At 40.2% G+C, this 22,897-nt stretch overlaps 1 protein-coding gene across 2 annotated transcripts in view; it reads right to left on the bottom strand.

The window, feature by feature from the left end:
- Window positions 1-4,169: 4,169 nt before the first annotated feature.
- Window positions 4,170-22,897, bottom strand: part of dpy19l3 (dpy-19 like C-mannosyltransferase 3) — a 58,148-nt gene continuing 39,420 nt past the window's right edge. The window contains exons 17-20 of one of the 2 annotated variants that reach the window (XR_008321189.1): window positions 18,698-18,830; window positions 10,420-10,578; window positions 6,796-7,175; window positions 4,170-4,332 (exon numbers count right to left, since the gene is read on the bottom strand). Coding sequence is in view for 1 of the 2 variants with exons in the window: in XM_053316843.1 (XP_053172818.1) it covers window positions 6,972-7,175; window positions 10,420-10,578; window positions 18,698-18,830 (496 nt within the window). In the remaining variant the exon portion in view is untranslated. Of the gene's footprint in view, window positions 7,176-10,419; window positions 10,579-18,697; window positions 18,831-22,897 lie in introns of both variants that reach the window. The other variant, XM_053316843.1, reaches the window with a different exon arrangement.

The raw sequence follows: 22,897 nt of genomic DNA, 5'->3' as shown, positions 1-22,897 counted from the left end.
TTTGCCGGAGCGGACGTTATCAAACCTGCCAGTCAGGTTAAAGGCTTTTTTGGAACGTCACTCTCTACTCGGGCTACTCATCATGATGGAGCTTAGCTTCACTGTCGGAAAAATCTGTTCCAGTCAGAGCCACTGAAACCTTGAATTCGCTCTATTTTCTAACACTCATTGTGAGGCTCTACGGATCATCTGAAGGCCCAAAAACATGAAATGAAAATGTTTTGAGGGTTTTGGTTTTTTTTTTTTACACCTGTGCAAATCTAAACCACCTTAAAAAGTCTTTATATCCCGTTGCTGGTGAGTTAGCTGTAAATAACCACGAGAAGACTGAAGATGAGAGGGGGGATCATACTGAGTAGCCCATAAAGTGCACAGTGGAGTTTGTATAGTTGACACATTGTGTCCTCGCTGCCTGGCTGTACACAGCTTCTGTCAATGTTTGTATGAGAAAAAAAAGTGCTTTGACCATCACTGGGTTGCAGGGTGAGATTTTATTTTTTTTTATTCTTTTTTTTTTTTTATTCTGGTAATGTGTCCTTCGCAGGGTTGAGTAATTCTGTATCGGTCGGATGTTTCAACTTTCAACGCTCCGTGGGTTGTACGACATCAAGCTACTTAATACCGCCGCGCCCCTCATCTTCATTTGATTTCCTGTTCTCGTCCCTGCCCCCCGCCGCTCAGTTTCCTCCCCCGCCGGAGGGACACACACACACACACACACACACACACACAGACACACACAGATTCAAACAGCTTTCATTACAAAGAAATGGAAGTGGACGTGTGGACTGCGAGAGGAAGTAAATACTTGCTCTGTGTCTCTGTTCCACGTTTGCTCTTCCTCAGGCATACCAAACGTTGCAGGCAAGGAGAGACTACTTTAACAGACCACGGCTCGGTAGAATACCAACTATGTCAAACGTCTTTTCCAAGGTGACTACTCAATAAACACACAAAAAATGGGGAGGGTGACGGTGGAATGAAGGAGATTTCTAAATAATCTAACTGTGAGCTGTGATACCTGTGCCATCAGCAGCTCACACACACATTTATCTATTGTCTCCTTGCTAAATGACTGCACACTCCTGGCTGAAACAGTTCTAATTGTGATTGTGGGGGAAAATGGACTGACAGAAAATTGCAGGGAAATAATAACTGCAGTTATTATCCAAGCTGTGAACTGTCAGCGCGGTCGGCGAGTGTTCCTCTAGTTTGGCTTTCTTGTCACATCAGGTTGATGGACTTCTGTTTTTTCTCTCCTCTTTTCCTTTCTTTTCTTCCTGCTGTTGTGGAGCCAATGCAAACGATTGGTCTAATAAGACCCAAAAAGGCAAAGAACAGTAATAAAGAAGTGAAGGGCAAAGAGGAGTCAAGAGAGATGATTGCAGGATGGAGGGCTTGAAACAGAGCTAGAGAGGAACCATCTTAACAAAGTGCCTGGTACTGTGGTTAAAATATGCCACCAGTGCACCATGGAGCTCAGTGGCTCCACAGGGATTGAAGAGGTGCTGGGAGTGATTTTCTGTTTGTTGCACAGGAAAAATGGTACAAAAGTCACCTTCTCCTCCAAAAAACCAGGCAGCTTGGCTTCTACTGGCGTTTCTGGTGACTGTATTCCAGAGCGGAGTCTGTCAGCAGAGAGCAGTTAAAGGGTAGGAGTGTGTGAAAGCACGTCAGGCCGCTAATCCTAATAGGAGTTGATGGCTTGCTGTCGTGCTGGATATATAAAAAAGAAAAAGAACCAAGGGATTGTGGGTACTTTTGAAAAACAAAGTCGAGCAGCGGAGTCGATTCCCAGATCGCAGCTTTCCAGAAACATCCTGAAAAGCTGAACCAACAATGCAGCTTTTTTTTTTTTTAGGCGAAGGCGCAGTATGTTGTGCGGTGATGCCTGAAAGTAAGACACACACTTTTTTTTTCTTTTTTTAATATACACACACAGACAATGAGGATTTCCTAGAGAGGGATGCTTGTTTTTTTATTCCTCTGTAGAGCGCGGCGAGCCTGAACCACACAGAGCGGTGAAGGATGAAGACGCTTTCATGCTTCACCTCTCTCTCCGACTCGACCCCCACCTCCGCACCATCATTCATTTGTACCATAAAAACAGCTTCTTAAATGTTGTGTTCTGGGTGCAGACATGTCGTGAACAAAGTTAATGTTTTTACCTCATTTGTAAATACAGAAATAGATTATCGTTTTTTTGTCAAGAAAAAGCACCATAGGTCAAAAATCTGCAGCTTCGGAGAAAAAAAAAAACAGAACATATCTTTTTTTTAATCATCATGATGGTGATGAGCTTTGAACAGTTATGTAAGTGTTTTGTATTTGCTTTGATCTTTTTTTTTTCTCAATAAAAATCATTTATTTGCACCAGTGACTGTGATGAATCGTGACTAAATTCAAACTGAAGAATTCAAAGAAATGGGAGAAAAAAAGGTTTTACATAATTACAAACGAGGGAATTACATCATTGGAAAAGAAAAACTTTTATTGTTCACACTGCCGGTGTACATGGATGTGTCAAAATGCTAATAACTTGCAATGGAAAACAAAGATAGTTTACACATCCATTCAACCAATAACATGCTCGGTGTGAGAACAAGCAGGTTTGTATCATTTGTGATATGAAAAAGGTTCAGAGTTCAGTAGATCCTTAGAAGAAAAACATTAAATAAAAAGATAACTAAAGGCACTCACACACAATACTATTCTCTTAAATCAAATAAACTCAAGTGGATGTTTCTGCTCTAGCCAGAGATCAGATGTACATGTAACTGCTTATATTGAACATAATAAAAGGTTCAGGGTCACAAGCTTATTTCTTGTAATCATGTAGCTTTTAAGATGAATGTTCTGCATTCAGCTGCAGCCTCCATCCTGTTTGCCAATCAAACTGCACCGGAAACCTTCTTTATTGAGCTTATGCTGCCACTTCATTTTTGTCATTTGTTCTGTTGCTGTTTGTTTTTCTGGCTACAGTAATTACAATGTTGTGACCTGACACGACCTCACCCGGCACAGATATCAGATTAAAAAGCTGATTTTTGGCACAAAGTTACGTTTGGCATTTAGTAGCTTACAGCTTTGTGTGGGTGTAGCTGCTTCTATGATGAAAACTTTAAAAGAGTGTATCAGTATGATGATGCAGATTATTTCTTGCAATTGTTGCATTCTCCAAAAATAGCAGTGCTGTGTAGTTATCACAATAAAGTGTCTGTCAGTCCTTCACATTGTGTGTTCTATTATAAAACTGGTCAGATATTTGCTAAAATGTTGGCACCAGGTGACAACAAAAGACAAAACTAGAGAGTTGGAGCGCCTTCTTGTCAATCACATCTGAGGAGAATTAAGGAGTGGATAGAGATATGCTTAAAATTGCTGATGGAATCGAAGTTTTTTACACATTATTGTATTGAGATGGTAATGAGACAATGTTGATGTACTTTTGGCCATATAGTGTGTAGTGTTATTGTTATGGCAGATTTCTGTAAGGGAATCACACGTTCTATTTAGAATAATCAAGCTTAGGTGTGATTGGGTCTTTAGTCCTGCTCTAAATGTGGTTTGAGGCAACAGAAATCTCTCCGCACCTTTAAAACCATTCACCTCCTCAAGTGTGTGCGTTTGTTTCAGCAGCATCCACCAGTTCTTTAAAAAACAAGTCTAAATACAGCATCTGAGCTGACTTCTATACATGCACACGACTTAATGGCTTCCTCCATCTCCCTTTCATTAAGAGAGGCGCAGTCAGACAGCGTACCCCCAAACTAAACCACTAATCCCAATATGTATGGAAATTAACAATGCTGAGAAAATATTACATTAGTACACTCTTATTAGGCAAACATAATGGAGTCACTTCGCTCTCAAATAAAGCAATCAGACATCTTCTAAATTAAACATCCAATGTGAAGGCAGGGTTGAGGAGGGGGGGTGGGGGGGGGGGGTGGTTACAGGCAGAGAACAAGCAGTGCTGTTCCTCAGTGATCCGATTGGTATGCATTACAATGAGGACATGCGGTTAACGAACATGTTTTCATAAAGAAGCGGCACAACAACTGAGTGTTCATGCATCTGCGGGTGTGTGGATTATCAAAGACAGAGGTCCTTATTAACAAGTATACAAATATAGGCAGATATCCCCAGATGAGGGTGGGGGCGGGTGTGTGTGTGTGTGTGTGTGTAGGGGGTTTAAAAGTGTTTGAGAGTGTGTGTGTCGTACCCCACATTTGCTCATTGTAGCAGGCAGCTCTGATTGGCTCTGACTGGCCAACCCATAATTAATGACACAGCTCCAGCCTTTCAATCACCTCCTCTCCTCTGCTTCCCCTTTGGTTAGGAAGAAGAAAAAAAAAGGAGAAAAAAAATGAGGAAAGGAGGGTACAGATCGTTGTGAATCTGTGTTCTGATGTTCTCTCATCTCTGCTTCTGTTTAAACATGAGCCTCTTCTGTCTTTCCCCACTCCTCCTCCCCATTTTCTTTTCTAACCATAAAGCCTTGGTTTGATATGCAAGTGTTGGCTCTCTCTCTCCCTCTCTCTCTCTCTCTCTCCCTCTCTCTCTCTCTCTCCCACAAACTATTTTGGATTGCGGCGGGGAATCAGCGTCGTTGTCAGCTTGCTGCAATTTCCTAGCCACTTACATTATTCATGTGTGTGTGTGTGTGTGTGTGTGTGTGTGTGTGTGTGTGTGAGGAGAGAGTGAAAAGGTTGAGACTGCTGCTGATGAGAATCACAGAGCCAACAGAAAGAAAAACATGACAGCATTCACAACAACAACAACACTGTCACAAACATCACTTGGTAGCAGCTCTGACCTCAGTTTTACAGCAACAACACATTTAAGCAGAAGTGGAACCTGCTTCGCTTCCACCCGGGTGGGGAATCGAAACTAATAACATTATTTCGATTCTCTTTTCAGGCCAGTAATTGATAACATCTATCATTGCCAAGCTAAAAAAAAAAAAAAAAGGTGTCAACTGATCTGAGCTCCAGGCCGGTCAAACTTATTTAATGTGTTTTTTTTTTCCCTCCCACACAACAGGTTAAACTAATACTTCTCTCCAAACTGTCTCCATAAAATCTAATATACCTATATCTATATACTAATATACCTCAAGCTCTCTCAGCACACTAACAAGTTTTTGACACGTTAGCACATTAGTCACATAATGTCCTTATTTAAAAAGTGAGGAATTAGCATCAAAGTTCACACAATCCTGACTTAAGGTCCACTTACTTGCTTTTTCAGACCATATAGAAAAGTCTTCAGCAGTAATCTGTTGGTCCATGGCACTTTTAGAAGAGTGTGTGATACAGCTGAAAACTCTGGAAAAAGCGAGTAAGGGGACCTTTGAGTTGGTGTCATTGTAAACAACTACTATTTCCGAGAATTCATTTTAACACTCAGTTTTTAAGCCGACATAAGAAGTCCTAAAAGTGCTGTCTACTGTGTTCACATGACAACTGAGTAAGCTCCACCCATTAGTGAAGACCGCATGATATGATTGAAAGCTGCAGGGGGAAAAAGCTGATAAGTGGAACTTGAGGAGAGATGGTAAGGAATGGTTTGACATTTGGAATAATAAAAGATCTCAGCCAATCAGATCTGTGTCATTTACATAAAAGAAAGTCAAAACTTTTTAACTTCTTTTTAAATTAGAAAAAAAGCTTCATATGTAATCGACTCTGTTAAAATATAGCAGCACTTTAAGAAAGTTGGCAGTGCACGTTTTCATCTAACTTGTACCCTATGTGAACTTTATGAGTGAAATAAGTCAGCGTTACCGTGGCAACTTGCACTTTCCAAAAAAAGTATTAAGTTCATGAGCTGAAAAACTGAATTAGAGTTTTCTGTTTTAAGAGCCAGGCCTCATTTCCCAAAAGATCATAAAAATCCATCTCACAAACATTTGTAAGCTGAAGAAGCGTTTCCCAAAAGCATTGTAACTTTTATTGTTTTGGCTCATTATTTATTATATTTTATCAAGAACACTGAACATGTGTACACTGATCTTCACCATCCTCTCATGCTTATGTATTCATGTCTTCAGGCTGAACTATCACTCCCCCAGAGGTGTATATCCTGTATATATCCGCTCTTCTTTTTATTTATAGTGTTTATGATGTTTCTTCTCACAGTTTTTCAGAAAATCTAACACAGAAATGATGACAGAGTGATGCACACGTTCATGAAACGGAGTATTTGTAGAAACACTCTCAGCTTCTAGGATTGATTGTTATTGGAAATGAGGCCCAGCTCTATTTTAGATCCGGTTCCAAATGGACTAAAATCCTCAGATTTGTTAAACTGAACAAATCTTTTATAATCTTTTATTTTCCTATTTTCAGTGGCGATGAATAACGTACAAAACGTGTAGTGTGTAATATATATCTAGAAAAGCTGCTTTTTTATTACAATGTAATATAGTATTTGAATGTTGTAGTTTTTAAATATGAAGTTCTGGTTTTTCTTGCTTTGATAGATGCTATTGAACTAGATTTCTAGGTGTTTCTATGTAGCGATGACTGCTACTTTTTACTTCATTTCATGCTGCTGTGCAGAAATGACACACACTACATCAAATAAAACTAAATTATTAGTGGTGGCTCGTGGTATTTGGGCCCTGCTTAGAGTTCAAATGTTTCTGTGTGTGTTCCTCTGCACCGCTGTGGGCTGGGAGGAGGCTGGCTGGAGACACAACACCCCAAAGCAGGACTCCTATAGGTGCTTCCACACTCCACAAACTAAAACAATGCAGCCCCCCCAAGCTTGAACAGGCCCACTGCTCACCACCACAGTTCACACAACCATGTGTTGAAAAAATAATGGGCATGATCACAGCTGGGCACAGCGCAGAGAGGAGACAGAGGAACAGCGAGGATTCAGTGCTTTTATCTCTTCTTCTTCTCCTCCATCTCTCTCCCCTCTCCCCTCTGGCGGGGGTTTCTGTCGCCGCCCTGCTCCTGCTACGGAGTGGCGCTGGGCTCAGATGAGCTCTTGGCACTTTTCTTGCGTTTCTTCTTGACCCGGTAAACGTGGAAGGTTTTATTCTGGAACGTTAAGTTGAACAGGGCGGTGTAGGCCGCTGCCTCCGTCTTGATGGCTTCGCAGAAGCGTGGGTGGGAGGCGGGGACGAGGTCTGGCTCGTTCTCTCCTGATCCGTCCATGATCTGATGGTACAGGGGAAAAAATGAAGTGTGTCATCATTAACAGCGTCAAGACTTACAGAAGGCTGGAAGTCATCTCTAAAGGGTGCCCAGTGTTCATCAATACATCACTAAGGTTTATTTATGTGCAGATATCATCACTGTAAATATCTACAGAGTGATTGACAGTCTCTCACAGCCAATAATTTCACTTTGTGGCCCTGCCAGCTGGATCTCTGCAACACTGCTTCAGAGCATTTAGAATGACTGAGTCTCCATAAAAGTCTTTTGATTACTGATAGATGTATTGATAAAACGTCTACTTTGCTACAATGTACAGAAGGAACAAGACGAGACTTATTTTAACAAAATATGAAGAGAGCTCCGCAGAGGATGGATTGAAGTTGATGGAAAAATAGATGAAAGGATGAAGAGAATGCAAGAAAATGGTTCTTCATGCAGGGCTTGAGACTAACCGCGTCCTGTTGTCCCACTGACAGGAAAAAAGGAATTTTATTTTATGTTTTTAATGTATTTATTTATTTGTATTGCTTAGCAAGTGACAAAATGAATAGAAAGCTGACTATAACAGAGCGCGTCTTCTCATGCTGTTACTACGGTTACTCAGGTACCGCTACATATATCCCCCGTTACAGTGGCTAATGTAACAGGGATATGAATGCAAAATAATAATAATAATGATAATAATAATAATAATAATAATAATAAGATGTTGCACTGGATTAACAAAACCCACCACTGCCCTGGCTATGTGTGATACCTTTAGACAATCTCAATAAGTATTGTGGTCCTTTTTGTTCAAATTTAAGCCTTAAACATGAAAAACTGTTTGTGGACAGCAGTGATGTGAGGATTGCAGTTCTATCCGCAGGCATCAATGGTTCCTCTGAATCGGGCCGGTCAGGTCATAAAAAATGACATTGTGATTAATAGCTGATGGGTCGCGGGTGGTGGAAAAAAAATACATTATTAATAAGGACAATATTAATTCTCTAAAATGTGAACACAGCAGAGTGTAGAGTTGTACAGCTTCATTTGCTGTCAGGCACAAATTACTGACTCACAACTAAACAAACTAACAATGTGGAATACTAAAAATATATATACAGACACTAATAACAATCATTTATACAATTATATAAGAGATTGTTGGAGAAAGTGGTGCACTCAGCAGGCTACTATCTTTCCAGACCTCATGAGTTACCAAGAGCAGGAATGGGACCGCAGCAGGCAGTAGGCAGCAGGCAGCAGGCAGCAGGGATAGTATGCTACATAAATATCAAACTGTGGTGCAAAGGCATTATAGAGACTTTAACAATTACTGAAAGCAGCAAGGAAAACACTCAGAGGGGGGCACATTTAGTGATTTGAGGGGGGGCCCAGACAAATGTGGGGACAGTTTACATTCACTTCGGAGCGATTAAATTCATTTTTTCAGGACAATGGTGAACAAAAGTGAGTCTAGAGCCCTGATTATCAGTCTTGACCCTTTAGAGAACATGAATCATGTTCCAACAGGTGTCAAAACAATCTCATCACAAGGTCCATTTGTAGCTCTTCAAAACACGGAGTTAATGCAGTTGTCAAATGAGTTGACAGAACAGATACAAAAATAGAGCTTGTAGTGAGCCTGTTTTGATTACTGCTGTTTCCAATCAAGAATTAACTTTTAATCTTAATGTTCTAACTAATACTAATCAGTGATCAGTGTGTGAAAGTAATGAAAGATGAATGACATGCTCAGTAGTGTTAACATAACGTCTTACAATTTCTCAACAGCAGCTGGAGTTGATGTGTAGTTTTTCTAATTGGATATATGATGATGTCCTGGATGACTCAGACTGATGATATACTTGCTCTCTACCAACCTTTCCATGTAGAAAACAGCTGCAGTACCACCTGTTGTACTCACATGTCTACCTGCACACTGTGTATATACCTGGAGGATTTAAACACACAGGCTGATACTAGAATGTCTTCCTCATAAACTATCACTTTTGCACAAGCACTTGAGGATGTTACCATATTGTTGATCACATCAGAACAAGTAGCAACACTGAAGTGGTCTGACCTCAATAACTGTGGTGCTGTGAAGTAGCATGAAGACATATGAATGCAGGTGATTGGACAAACTGTGTGAGGATCTCTCCAGAACTTTCCATCATATGATGATCTGAGTCTTCATTCCTGAGGATGTGTACAACTAATGCTCCCAAGAAACACAAGAAAACCATGTATCTACTTTAACCTTCCTGTCGTCCTCCCGGGTCAAATTGACCCTGTCTGTTTTGACTGTTCTTTCTTTCCTCCCTTCCTCCCTTCCTTCTGTCCTCCCTCCCTCCCTTCCTCCCTCCTTCTTTACTTCCCCCCTTCCTTGCTTCCCTCCTTCCTCCTTTCCTTCCGTCCTTCCTTCTTCCTTTCCTTCCTTCTTCCTCCTTCCCTTCCCTCCTTCCTCCTTTCCTTCCCTCCTTCCTTTCCCTCCTTCCTCCTTTCCTTCCCTCCTTCCTCTTTTCCTTCCTTCTTTCCTTCCCTCCTTGCGCCTTTCCTTCCCTCCTTCCACCTTTCCTTCCCTCCTTCCACCTTTCCTTCCCTCCTTCCTTCCCTCCTTCCTTCCCTCCTTCCTCCCTTCCTTCCTTCCTCCCTCCCTCCCTCCTTCCCTCCTTCCTTCCTTCCTTCCTTCTTCCTCCCTTGACTCGAGGACAACAGGAGGGTTAATCAAGGGGAAGGCAGGAAACTAACAAATAAAGAAAGCAAAGAAACAAAGAGGGAAAAGAAAAAACACAAAAAGCAAAGTGAAGAAAGAAATAAACACAGAACAAACAGAAACAGAAACACAGCGTTGCTTCAATAAAGCCGTCAAGATGTCAGATGTTGCGCGCGCTGTGTGACACTTCACTCCGTCACAAACACAGACACCTACAGACTCTGTGTTTCATGTGTCTTACACCACACTGAGCCAGACAGCCAGACTGAAGCTTGACTTGCCTCTGGTAATCCAAATAGCCAGTGCACCGTATCACACATCAAAATGAGGAGAGACAGAGGAGGGGGGAGGGGGGAGAGGGGAATGAAAGCGAGTGCGACAGCGAGAGAGTGAGAGACAGTGATGTGCCCGCTGAAGAGTGAGACTATTGATCTTGGTGGAGGGCTGAGAGCTTTCACCCAGTCACACAAACTGGCAGAAGGGACATGACCACACACATTCACACGCTGCCACGGTGGATAGTGTTAAATAAATGGTACCCACGTGTCCGTTGGCCAGGTCGAGCAGGTCCCGCAGTCTGCAGCCTCGCCTGTGCCTCCGCTCGTAACAGATGCTGTTTTCCAGAACCACGTAGTCGGCCCCCGCAGCTCTCAGGATGTCATAGACTTCCTCTGGGGAGCGGCGGGCATACACCTGATACACCTGCTCACTCACACACACACACACACACACACACACACACACACACACACACACACACATACACACACACACACAGAATACAAGAGGATTTATTTAGGTTCTCTGCTTTTTTTGGTGGCTAAAGATAATCTAGCTTCACAATTTAACACCAATAGAAGGGGAAACCTCTGAATTACAGTTTTGATGAAAGTCTGTTTAGATTAAATTGTATCATGTTTACTGGAGGAACAAATCTGAATGAAAGCAATTAGGAGTGAAACGAAATCAGAGGGAAAACAAAAACAAAAGTGTTAACTGTAACACACCTCAGCTCTCCAAAATCTGTGGTGGTAAATCTTTTTATTTGTGGCAGATGAAATACAAATCCTGACCAATTTCACACAATCACAGATCCAAATGGACAAATTATGCAACAAAGAACAGATTTTTTTGGTTTGTTTTTTAAACAGATGTTTATTGAGGACAAACTCAGTCAAATAGAAGTCTTTGGACGGGTTTTGGCATGAATGAAGTAAACAAAGTTTCTACAGCAAAAATAGACTATAACTGTGTCCATCACTTCCTGTTTGCCACATTTACCCTCCACCTTTTTATTTGAGTGTACCCAAAAATGGTAGTTTTACTGCATTTACTAAACTCATCTACTGAGTGTCAATCATAGAGAGTAGTGAAAGAGTTCATGTAAGTGCTCAAAGAGGTGTGCTGGTCTCAAATCTTGTACTTCTGTACTTACACTTCACATTTCGAGTGTGTAAGCGCATTCGCAATTAGAAGTATGGTGAAATGTGCGTACTACACAAGTAAGTACATAGTGTACTACACAGGAAGTGGAACATTAGACTTGGGAAGGAGTTTTGTTCTGTTGTTCTGCAATTCACAACTCAAGTTAAATTATATCCAGAAGTTCATTCATGTCAATAAACTACAGAATCACATCTGGGTAGTAACCAAAGTGTGACTTTTTTTATCTAACAAGTTTATGAGTCTTCATTCATGCTAGGATCTCTGTGAGGCTAAATGCTAATACCAACATGCCAATGTGCTCATAAAGACACTGCTAACCAGGGGCGGTTTTTGCCTGCTATATTAGGGTGGGCTGGTAGAAATAATATGGGGGGGGGACTTGGGCGGTAAGTAGCCCAGAGGTTAGAGAGAAGCAGAATAGTAGCCTGAAGGTTGACGCCTCGAATGCCCGTCCAGATGTCACAAAAATCTAGTAAAATGACAGCTGGCGACAGGAGGGTTGTCAGAGTGGAGATCAGATGCTGTTGTGCCTCCAGGCCTTCTCCAGTTAATGGCTGTGTGTTTGTGTACAGGGTGTCTGGATGGATTAAATGCAGAGGATTAATTCACCCATGGGGATTAATAAAGTCTATTCTATTCTTTTCTGAATTATAAAGAACAATTTGAAGCAGGGAAATTGGGAGGTAGTGAAGCAGCATTTCTTGAGACTTGAGTCAGCGGAGGGCAGATTGATTTACCCTAAAATTAAAGAAAAATATATCCTTCCCTCAGACTTTAACATAATCAACTCCATAACATTTATTTTCATTGGATGAGCTTAGTTCTTAAATACAATTCAAACCTAATCAAAGGGAGACTTTTTACCATAGTCAATACTTATAAAACAAAGGTAGGCTTTTCAAACTCAACCTGAAAAGTGACAAAAAACAAACTAAATCAAGCTTATACTCAAACCTCAATGTAACCATATATCATTCAACAAGGCAAAATCTGAACATTTATAAAATTGTCTCTTTATAATCAGTCATATAACCATTTCTTTACACCTACCTCCATCACTCTCTTAAATTCATCCATGTCTAAGACATGCGTTATTGATTTCTCATGGACAACATTTCTCTGTCTTGTATGTATCATGGTGCAAATAGGTGATAGGTAAAGGTGGTTAGGACTTGCGTGCTAGAGCCAAAAGCAGCACTAGGTTTGCTTATAGACTTAAAAAAACACACAATCCATCACATAGCTTGTGTTGTCACATTGGATCAAGTCAATGAATGAAAAGAAATGTGGGTCAACATATGAGCTTCCACTGAAAGGTGAGAGATGGGTCAACATTCTAGCAAAGTCACCCCAATTTATATCTTTTCTAAGGTAGAAGTGTGGTATCTGTTAATATGTGGAACAATGGCATTCACTGACTGGTGGGGAACGGTACTCTGCTGCTGATGGGTAGGGGGTTTATCAGACATAGATCATTCTTCTCAGTCTGTCATTCTCCCTTCATTGAATAAATTTGAGTTGATGTAAATGGATTGCTGATGGAAACTCATGTGAAGCTAAATGTGGCTCCTCTCTGAAATTAGTGTTTTTCTACATCACCCCTGACAAAAAAAAGTGCAATAAACTAAAGCTTAACCATAGTTAAACTAACATTTACAACACTCATTTGATCCAATACATTCAGGAGTACTAGCAGGTTAGGTTGAGTTTGAGTGTGGGATTTTTCACAGGCAGTGGCACTGTGTGCGTGTGCACGCGTGTGTGTGTGTGTGTGTGAGTGATTTTGTGCTTTTACCCGCTTTGCCCTGTCTGTGTGTGTGTGTGTGTGTGTGTGTGTGTGTGTGTGTGTGTGTGAGAGAGAGAGAGTGATTGTGTGCTTTTACCCGCTTTGCCCTGTCTGTGTGTGTGTGTGTGTGTGTGTGTGTGAGAGAGTGATTGTGTGCTTTTACCTGCTTTGCCCTGTCTGTGTGTGTGTGTGTGTGTGTGTGTGTGTGTGTGTGTGTGTGTGTGTGTGTGTGTGTGTGTGTGAGAGTGATTGTGTGCTTTTACCTGCTTTGCCCTGTCTGTGTGTGTGCAGTCTGAGCTGTCACAATTCATAGTCGTATCTGTCAACACTGGGCTTTGAAAATAAGGGAGATTTTCCCAGACTCCATCTGACCATAATTTTTAAATTATGGAAAGGGTTTCCTCTCTCAGCTCCACAGATCTAATCACCAGGTGCCTTTTCCTGCCTGCCCTTTGTGGCTTCTTGGGTGTGCTTATATTTAACCCACTAAGCCTGCTGGTTGTTATCATTTTCTCTGCTTTGGCCAACACTAAAGGCAGCCCTAAACACCTCACAAAACACACAGTTTTATAGCAGGTTTCAACCTTGTTCTTTGATAAAAAAAAAAATATTAGTGGGAATGCCCTTTAGTGTACATTTGGATAACAGATTATGCCTTTAAAAATATTAACCAGAACAGTAATTCATCTATATACAGAATGTGTTCATGTCTCTACATCACCTGATGCCTGGGCTGCATCTATGTGTTTCTCTTCCCTCAATCCTTTCTCTTTAAATATTGAATTAGTTGCACCTTCTTCCCTCTTTAATCAGTTCTTTAATTTCTCCTAGGTTTTGTTTTCACTACCATTACATCCTGCAATTCTTCCTTCCTTCTGTCTCCTCTCTCTGGATTCCTTCACTCACTCTGAAAGTGTAAAAAGCCTTTAAGAGCATGACGCAGAATTTTAACTTGTAGCCTGTGGTGGTAATTACAGTAATTGTAGACAAATGACATACAGTGGGAATGTATAAGCAGTCATTATCTAAACTATCAAGCTATAGTACATTAACATTACTGTAATGTAAAGCAGCAGCACTGGACGGTGAAAACAACATTGTCAATCTAAAAAAAATTTAGATTGCCCATAGCACAGTCTCAAGTACAGCTGAGGGTGATGAGAAGATCATTTGTTTTGCAGGTGTTTAGTTATAAATCAAACTTTCACGTAAACTAACATTTTGACCTTGTGATGACGCATGATAGAATGTCTGGTGGTCACTACAGCTCCTCCTAATAAATATAAATATATGTGAAAAATGTCATAACAATCCATCCAACAGTTGTTAAGATATTTCCATCTGGATCAAACATGACACTGCTCATCCCTAGAGCTACGAAGCTTTCATGGCTAAAAAGACATCAGTGAGCCTTCATGGATGAAATGTTCCATCACACATACAATGTCATTTATTTTCAATCAATCCTTTATATGCCATCCTCCTTATCCTACTTGTTCCAGTTTGAGTGATGTTTACTAAAACTACAGTACCCAGCTGTTTTAGGAAATAACCAAGCCTTTGAAACAAGAGATGATGTATTTGTGCCCAGACTTACAAAAAGAGAGATTTACTTTCTCAGCAGGAATCAATAGGCTAGAAAAGCAAAAACCGAATAACTACCAGCATTATTGTTCAAACTTTTTTCTTAGAAATAAACTTCTGCATTCTAAGATTCATGTTTTGAAATTGTATTCAAAAATTGCTCCATCTTCTGCTGAGGAAACCCTGTGCATGTAGCCTTATTGAGATTGGGTTCACACACATGCACACTCACATATATAACTAAAATTTGACTGTTACTTCCCTGCCAACATGGAAATTAATTCAAAAAAGGGAAAAATAACCACATAGGTGCCATGAATATCCATGTTATTTGTTCAAAATTAATTATTTTGCAGCAACACACAAATTAAAGTCTGAGAAAAACTGGAAACATCATTAATGTTCTTACAAATGCTTGAAAATAGATTTACTTTTTTTTTCTTGGTACCACAAACACACACACACACACACACACACACACACACACACACACACACACACAGAGCCCAGAAGGTCTGCACCAGTGTCGTGGATCATTAATGAGCTCCACACTAAGCTCCGGCCTCGCCAGCGGCTCAGCATGGCTGATTCCCCGCTGGGAGGCAAAACATGGGCTCAGCTACCCAATAGATGACCCGCACATACTTCCTGCTCATTTTGAAGAGGACACACACAAAATCCAGAAGCAGGAGACAAACCAATTTTATGAGAACACCTAATTGGGTACAGTGTTTCTTCATCAGTCATTTGTGCTTATGTTTACAGCACGGTCAGACCTAGATATGATTTTGTGATTAAGTTTTGAAGAATTCTAACATCACAATCTTTTAATCTAATATCCTCATTCATGCATATTTGATGGAGATGTAATAACACCAGCAACCTGAAGGACAAAGTGCTAAACACAATCCAAATAAGACACGGTGCAGAGAAAATGTAACACAAAGAGGAAACAATCAAATCTTTACATGATTTAAAAGCATCATTTAATTGGTGAAATATGCCGTATAGACTAAAATAGATTCAAATGGAAAAACATGCGGTTTACTCAGCTTGGACCGCCATTAATGACAGAAAACAAAAAGAAAGTAATGCTCTTTTACAGCGTTTCTCACATACATTACTGAGATGCACTCGACTGCAAGCGCCACCATTCATCTCTCCTTTACTGGAAGGCAGCTTTTAGGCTTCATTTTTTTTCCTACGTTGCTATTGGATGTCTTAATGGATGCACACTGTACTCAGAGCATCTTCTGATCCCATATTCATTCACACAATCACTGCAGGTCACTGGCCCCCATCTACAGACAATTCCCCTGGTCCCTCACGCAAGACATTAGCACAGAGCTGAGTGAGATGGATGGGAGAGGCAATGTGAGGTAAAATACAGAGTTCTCTGATTTCTCCGACCAAATACCAAATAGCAGTAAAATGAACAGCACTGTAGTTATCATTTACTTTACTAGGGATGTTTCAGGAGGTCTCGCAGCCCCTAATTAACACAGACATGGTTTGGACATTGTCATTGAGGTCCTGACATCAAGCAGATTGTTTGCCACTTCATTTATACAGTTTATTTGCATGATTGAATGTTGAAGGGTGAAGAGCAGCATGGAAAATATGACACTATTAGCTGACAGTGAACAGACAGATAATGTAGGCTGTACTTGTGCTACAGCTGCTGGCACTGTTTGTACATCTGTAAACTAAACAATAAATGTAGGTGAAAATAATACATTTAAACTCTTATGTGCTGCTTATCTCCTTATTTTAAAAAAACCCAATTAATGTTTATATTAAGTCCACAACTGATAAACAAGCCCATATGCAAAATATCAGTCCTCAAAATCAACAGTAGGGGGCAGTATTGTCAGCTACAATCTTCTAAGTGACTGTGTAGCGTGAAGCTCTTTCCTAATACGGCAGGTGGAAAGATAATGGCTCCGTAACAGATTTGTTTGGCTAATTGGTGTGTTTTGCTAATGAGGCTGTCAGACCTCAATTTTCTCTCAATACGCATGCGATAGGCTCACGCTGTGGAGCCTGGCTGTCGTAAAGGAGCTGCATTGCAACAGACTACAGACCTAAGTGGACAAACACTGGACCACAGTAAATTAAGGATCAGAGCTTCATTGTGTTTATTTTAGCTGATACCAGTCCATTAATATGTGTCCGTATTGGCATTGATACAAATAACCAGGTTCGGCCCTGAACATCTCTATAAACAAGCCAACGTCTCCAAGCAACCCACACACACGTTCACCTATATGCAGACAGGAGAAACTAATTCCAGCTTTAGCCTAAGTGTTTTCAGTTTCACTCTTTGAATTTCACTTTTGTTTTTTTATTAGATTTTAGTGAAAAATTTGGTTGGTCTTATATTCTCGGAAGCCATTAGCTAGCAAATGTCGTGAATACTGCTGCTCGGTAGCATTTTACCTCACAAAGTGATATTTAGTGCAAATGTGGTTCCACATGTGGTCAACAGAGACACAAGAACAGAGACAAACGGAAAAAAGTTCAATCTAGGTATGTCAAATTGAAGTAATGGTACATTAAATGTGCGTGGGCTGGAAATGTGTGTTTTTTCCAACATTCAATGACATCATAAATGTAGCAAAAGAACGAGAAAGAAGATAAGCTTGGCAGTTTCAACTATCGCATTAGGCTTCAGTTGGGTGACTCCTTCATTGAATGCTATCAGACAAAAGATTGGTGCCAAAAGAAAGAAACACCATTTTGGCTGTCAAAATCAGCCAAAAATAGCTCTATGCCACTCCTCCCATTCCACCCAGCTCACATAGGTAGATCAACTGATATTGCGAGCCATTTTTTCGATTTTGTAATATAAAATCACCACATTTGTGTTTTGGATTAAATATCACATCACAATATTTGCTACACCTTTATGGATGGAATCCATCTTTGTTAAATTGTCATGTAAGCTATTTTACTTTTAAACACCAATTAACCATTAATTAAACTATTCCCCCTTAATTACTGATGGCTACATACATGACACTGATTCTAAAGCTACATATCTCTACATATCTTCATGTAACAGTATTGTATCTTGATGTTTTAGGGTGAGGACTAACTAATTGGTTTGGCAAAATAACACCATCTCAGATAATATGTTGGGACCAGGGTTGTTGGAGAATGGACATCAAGAACAGGACATGGCTGCTAATATTAGATGCTAACGTTAGCACTTTACCCCACTGTGTGTAAAGTCCTCCACATTGGATGTGCTAGTTGTGAACAGGGGTTTATTTTATTTCTTTCTCTCTCTCTCTCTCTCTCTTTTTTCTTTTTTAAAAACATAACCTGTTACAACTATATACTATATACTATATAGTTAGTTAAAATACTAGTGTGTACGATTTAGTAGCATCTAGGTCTGGAAGTTATGCTAGGTTACTATGGAGGCAGTAAGATAGTTAGCTAGACAAGCAACAAATGTAGCTCACCTTAGAGAAAACAAACACACGTATACTCTTCTTGATTTTGGAAAGACTTAAATATACTAAACTCCACATTCTGTAAATAATGAGTATCATTCTGACTACACTTTAGCTGGAGTTTGACTGGCTGTCCCTACTTAGTTGCTAAGCTATGATTGAACAATTGCTTTTTGAAGGATATGCACTATAGGACTAGCACTATAGGATGCTTTGTATTATCTGTCATTATTTGTTCAGTCATCTTTTCTAATATACAGGTGAAAACAATGAAATTCATAATTGCTCATCCTCTTTAGCTGCCACATTGTCAATATTGACTGTTACACGTTAGAGCCTGGTTGAATTTCAAGACAATTAAAAGAAAAAAATCTTGTTGCTAATTGACATTCAAATCAACATGATTCACTTGTACAGCTGACACTGTAATTACCATATCATTGCCTCCACTTTTTCCATTTCTTGTGTTTGGCTTATCTCGCAGCCCCTCTGGTAATTTCCACACCCTTTTGTATGCTTGACAGTATAGTGCAGCCTACAGTACCTGTCTGGTCCTCTCCCGCAGGTCTTTATCTTCATAATGGGGGTGGTTGGTGAGAACTCTGCCTGTGCACAGCTTGATGCCAGCCAGCAGCTGCATGCTTCCTGCAAACACAGCCCGCTTAGGGGTCTTTGTGCTGTGGACAAACAGATAGAGAGAAAGAGAAAGACACATCACTTACTAATATAAATATATAGATACATACATACATACAAAAAGCTTGCTCAAAGAGCTTAGAGCTTGTTGAAAGTAAGAAAAGAAAAGGGGGGGGGGGGGGGGGGGGTTGGTATTCACAGGTGCATCCAGTCATCAACAATGTTTGATTGAATTTTGCTTCAGTTTATCTTCCAGCTTTGTTATTCAGTCCACACACTGCTGCTCTCTGCATTCGACGCAATAATTGGGACATATTGATGGCATTTAAAAAGCATCTTTTAGAGATGTGGTTTCAAGGACGGCCTGGCTATCCACATCAGGAGTCGATATAAAGACATTCTTCATACAGACAAATGAAATCAAAGAGAGATGGAAATAGATGTGCAGTAACTCTAAGACAGGAATCTGCCAGTGTGAGGGCAGGCCTTGTGAGGGTTTTTGCCCTGTTAACAAGTTATAAGACATCTTGGTGTATGTGCATACATGAAATGCTGCTTATTAACCAAACTTGACCTCAAATGGCCTCTTTTACAAATGGAAACACATATCTAACCTAAGGTGTTAACCTAGGGGTCACTTTTAATCTGTTGGTTGGTGTCTGTGGTTGAGAAAACCAAAAGGACATACAGACAGAGTCCTTGCTCTTTTAGTTAGATGATGCGCAAGTCCTGTATTAGTTTGGAAAACAGCAAATATGATGTATCTTACCCAGTCTTAGTGATGAAACTATATTACTACAAAAAATGGGAATGTCCACAGAGCCCGAAATCACTCATTCATTGTCCATTACGTGTGGAATTCTAAGTAGGGGATTAGAGTCAGACGTCAGTGCGATGCATTATCTTGAAATCTTGGTTCATGTTCATCATTTGTACACTACTTTTTTACTTTGGAAGTGATAATTATATTATCTCACTGTGCAGATATGTTTTTGGGAATACATTGTTCTGCTTGCATTTGTATCCAACATGTCTCACAATCACATTTAAGGTGAGCACAGACGAACTGCTTCTGTGGATGAATGTGAAAGCACACTGCACAAAATGCTGTTTGCAATGTGTGTTATGATGACCCTGATGAAGGCCGCAAGCCCAAACACGTTGGACTAACAATAAAGTTGTTGTATACTGCAAATGTTGCTGCAGCTTAGACCCTTTTTTAAGACTTATTTTTTAAGACTGTTTTCCCTTCTCCATGCATCTTGGAAGTAGGTGAAGTTGTGCCAGAAACCTCCACTCTGCTTCTAAAACAAGGTGCACATACATCATTCTGCACAGAGAAGCTCAAATATTGCAGTGAAGGAACAAGTAGAAAAACACTTTTGTCCCTGGATTGGGATGTAATTTTTAACAGACAACTCTACCAAATGGCAAATAACCTTTAAGGTGGACTATAGTGAACTATTTCAGCCATTTTCTGTAACTTGACCCATACAGTACATTTCCACATAGAAAGCCTGGAGTCTGGGTTCACTGATTGCTGTCATTAAGGTCTGTGGTGAGAATGAATCAATCAATTTTTCCCCCCCAAGACATACCTGTCTTTACATGTCTACACTTGATGTGCGATGGATGGCAGAGATGGGAAGGTTTCCCCTATTTGGTTAGCTGTGTCATGGTGAAAATGTGACAGCAATTACCCTTAATGACAGACTTTGGCTCATGTTAGACATCCTTGTCTGCTTGGTTTTGACTTTCTTGTTATTAAGCACCAAGTTGGACATATGACAGGTTTCAGGAAAATTCATGAACACAATTTTCAAGTCAGAAATTGTTTATCATGTCATTTATGATATCACGTATATATATCACGTGTGCATGACAACCATTTATATCTCTTCAAACAACAAAGAGCATTTCTGAAAATCGTGACAAAGACACACAAAAAAGTGATACTAACAAATAGGACTCAAATAAAAGTGACTTTGTAGACAGAGGACATCATTTTTGGCAGGACCTAGTCCGTTTTTTCTTGAAGCCAGAAATCTAATCAACATGAGAGAACTAGCCATGGTGATTGTTGAATGGATGAAAGCCTCAAAATGATGCTTTCCCTACTGTCCTAAAAGCTTTTATTTGCTCACAAAAACAAGTAATACAGCACCACGGTATAATGCTGTGTTACATGTAGTGTTCTCACATGCAATTATTACAAACATAACGTGCTCTAGTACTATTGGTGTAACACACATCTACAGTAAATTGCCTGGTTCCAAAGTGTAGAGTACGGCTACTGTATATTACTGTATACAGTATGTGTGTGACACAATAATGACCAACTCACTTGCTTTATGTGTGAAATATTCTCATAAATGAAAAGCGGCATACGCTCGAGTGGCTATAGGCATATAAGTACTTAATGCTGTAATGATATGAATGTGTGTATTGATGCGGGCAGGCAGGCGGGTGTGTGGGTGATGTCTTGGCCTTCTGACCTGCTCTAGAAAGTGGGTCATTTCCATTCCTGTCTATCTTCTCTCAGAGCGAGTGTGTAAATTTGATTGCTCACTGCATCCTGGGGAGCAGCTTCCTAACCCACTCCCCCACCCCTCCCAAAGCTGATTTACATTTAATTTCACGTTTATATTCTCATATGTAAATGCCAGAAGTATGCACCCCACTGACATTATAAAAATGAAATAATGACATTAATAGTAGGATACAGTGGTGGGGGGTATGTGTGTGTGTGTGTGTTTAGAGGGGGGGGGGTTGTTACTGGCTTGTTTGTATTTTCTCTTAACAAAGTCAGTGGTGCATGAAGTCAGGCTTATACACTTGAATTGAAACATGTTCATTAGCACCTGTTGCTCAACTTCCAGAGCACCACGAAGGACAAACATTACAGATAGAATAGCATCAAATCATAAACACCTAATAACACTTCAATTTAAAAAGGCGGCAGCCATATTGGAGTTTTCAGCATTTCAGCAGAGAAACTGACTTTTTTCCACGGCAGATGTTGCATCTTTGTCGCAGGAGGAGTGCAGGTGTAATTACAAACGTTAAATCTGCTTTAATCAATGTTCTTATATTAGGAGTCACGGAGAGTTATAGTCCGACTGTGCAGTTACCCATTTAACTTCTTTTAACTCATTCTATAAGTTTTATGACCTGCAACTTCACTGTTTTTTGGCCCCCTCCCTCTCACCGCTCTCATTAATCTTCCTTTTCCCCATCAGTAAAACAGCAGATATGTGGTCGCTTTGCTACTGAGATTAACAGTATGTTCTGGGAAAAAAGTGCAGTTGGGAAGACTTGCTTGACCATTTTCTTAGTTGCTGCATAAAATTAAGTAAGCTTTTCTGAATTAAACCTAAAAACTGAAATACTTTTAATAAGAACAGAGCAGGCATCTTTATACTTTGGTGAGGTGTTCTTGGGTATAACTGTGACATTACTGCATACTCTGCATTATTACAGATGCACTCCTATATTTCCCAGCACAGCTTTAACCAATGTTAACCTGACCAGAGGCCTCTTATCTGCTAATGTGAAGTGTGCCAATATTGAGGTCAAAAAATGTATCATGATCCATGAATCATATAAGTCCATATAAAGACATGATGAAGTTGATAATTACATTATTGTACGATAAGTTGATAGCAATCATTGTGATAGGCCTATGCAGCTCTTATAATGCATCAATGCAAATAACTGAGACACCAGCAACCACACACATTGAAGTGGTGTGGAGTGGAAATTGTGTTAACAATTAAGTAACGGCTAGACTGAAAAAGTGATGGGGAGTGTTCTTACAAAACGTGCCGGCCTGTAGCCTTTCTGAAGTCTCACTTCTGACTGAGAGGTGTGTAGTTCAGTCAAGGACTTCTCTCACTCTCTCTGAACTACCTCTGGATGAGTCAGCATTCAAAGAAAGACACTCACGAACACTTTCCCCATTTAAGTATGAGGCCAAACGCTGCTAATTTAGACAATTTAAAACACGACAAGGAGCAGGATGACAGGAAGACAATTAAGGGAGCGGGAGAGCGAGTGTGAGAAAGAGTGAACAGAGGATGTAAAAACGTTTTTAAAAAAGGGGGGGGGT

The sequence above is a fragment of the Scomber japonicus genome, chromosome 1 (genome assembly GCF_027409825.1).
Source record: "Scomber japonicus isolate fScoJap1 chromosome 1, fScoJap1.pri, whole genome shotgun sequence".
NCBI classification, from domain to species: Eukaryota; Metazoa; Chordata; class Actinopteri; order Scombriformes; family Scombridae; genus Scomber; species Scomber japonicus.
Note: the sequence above shows the minus strand (reverse complement) of the source record. Positions and strands in the feature narration are given on the sequence as shown.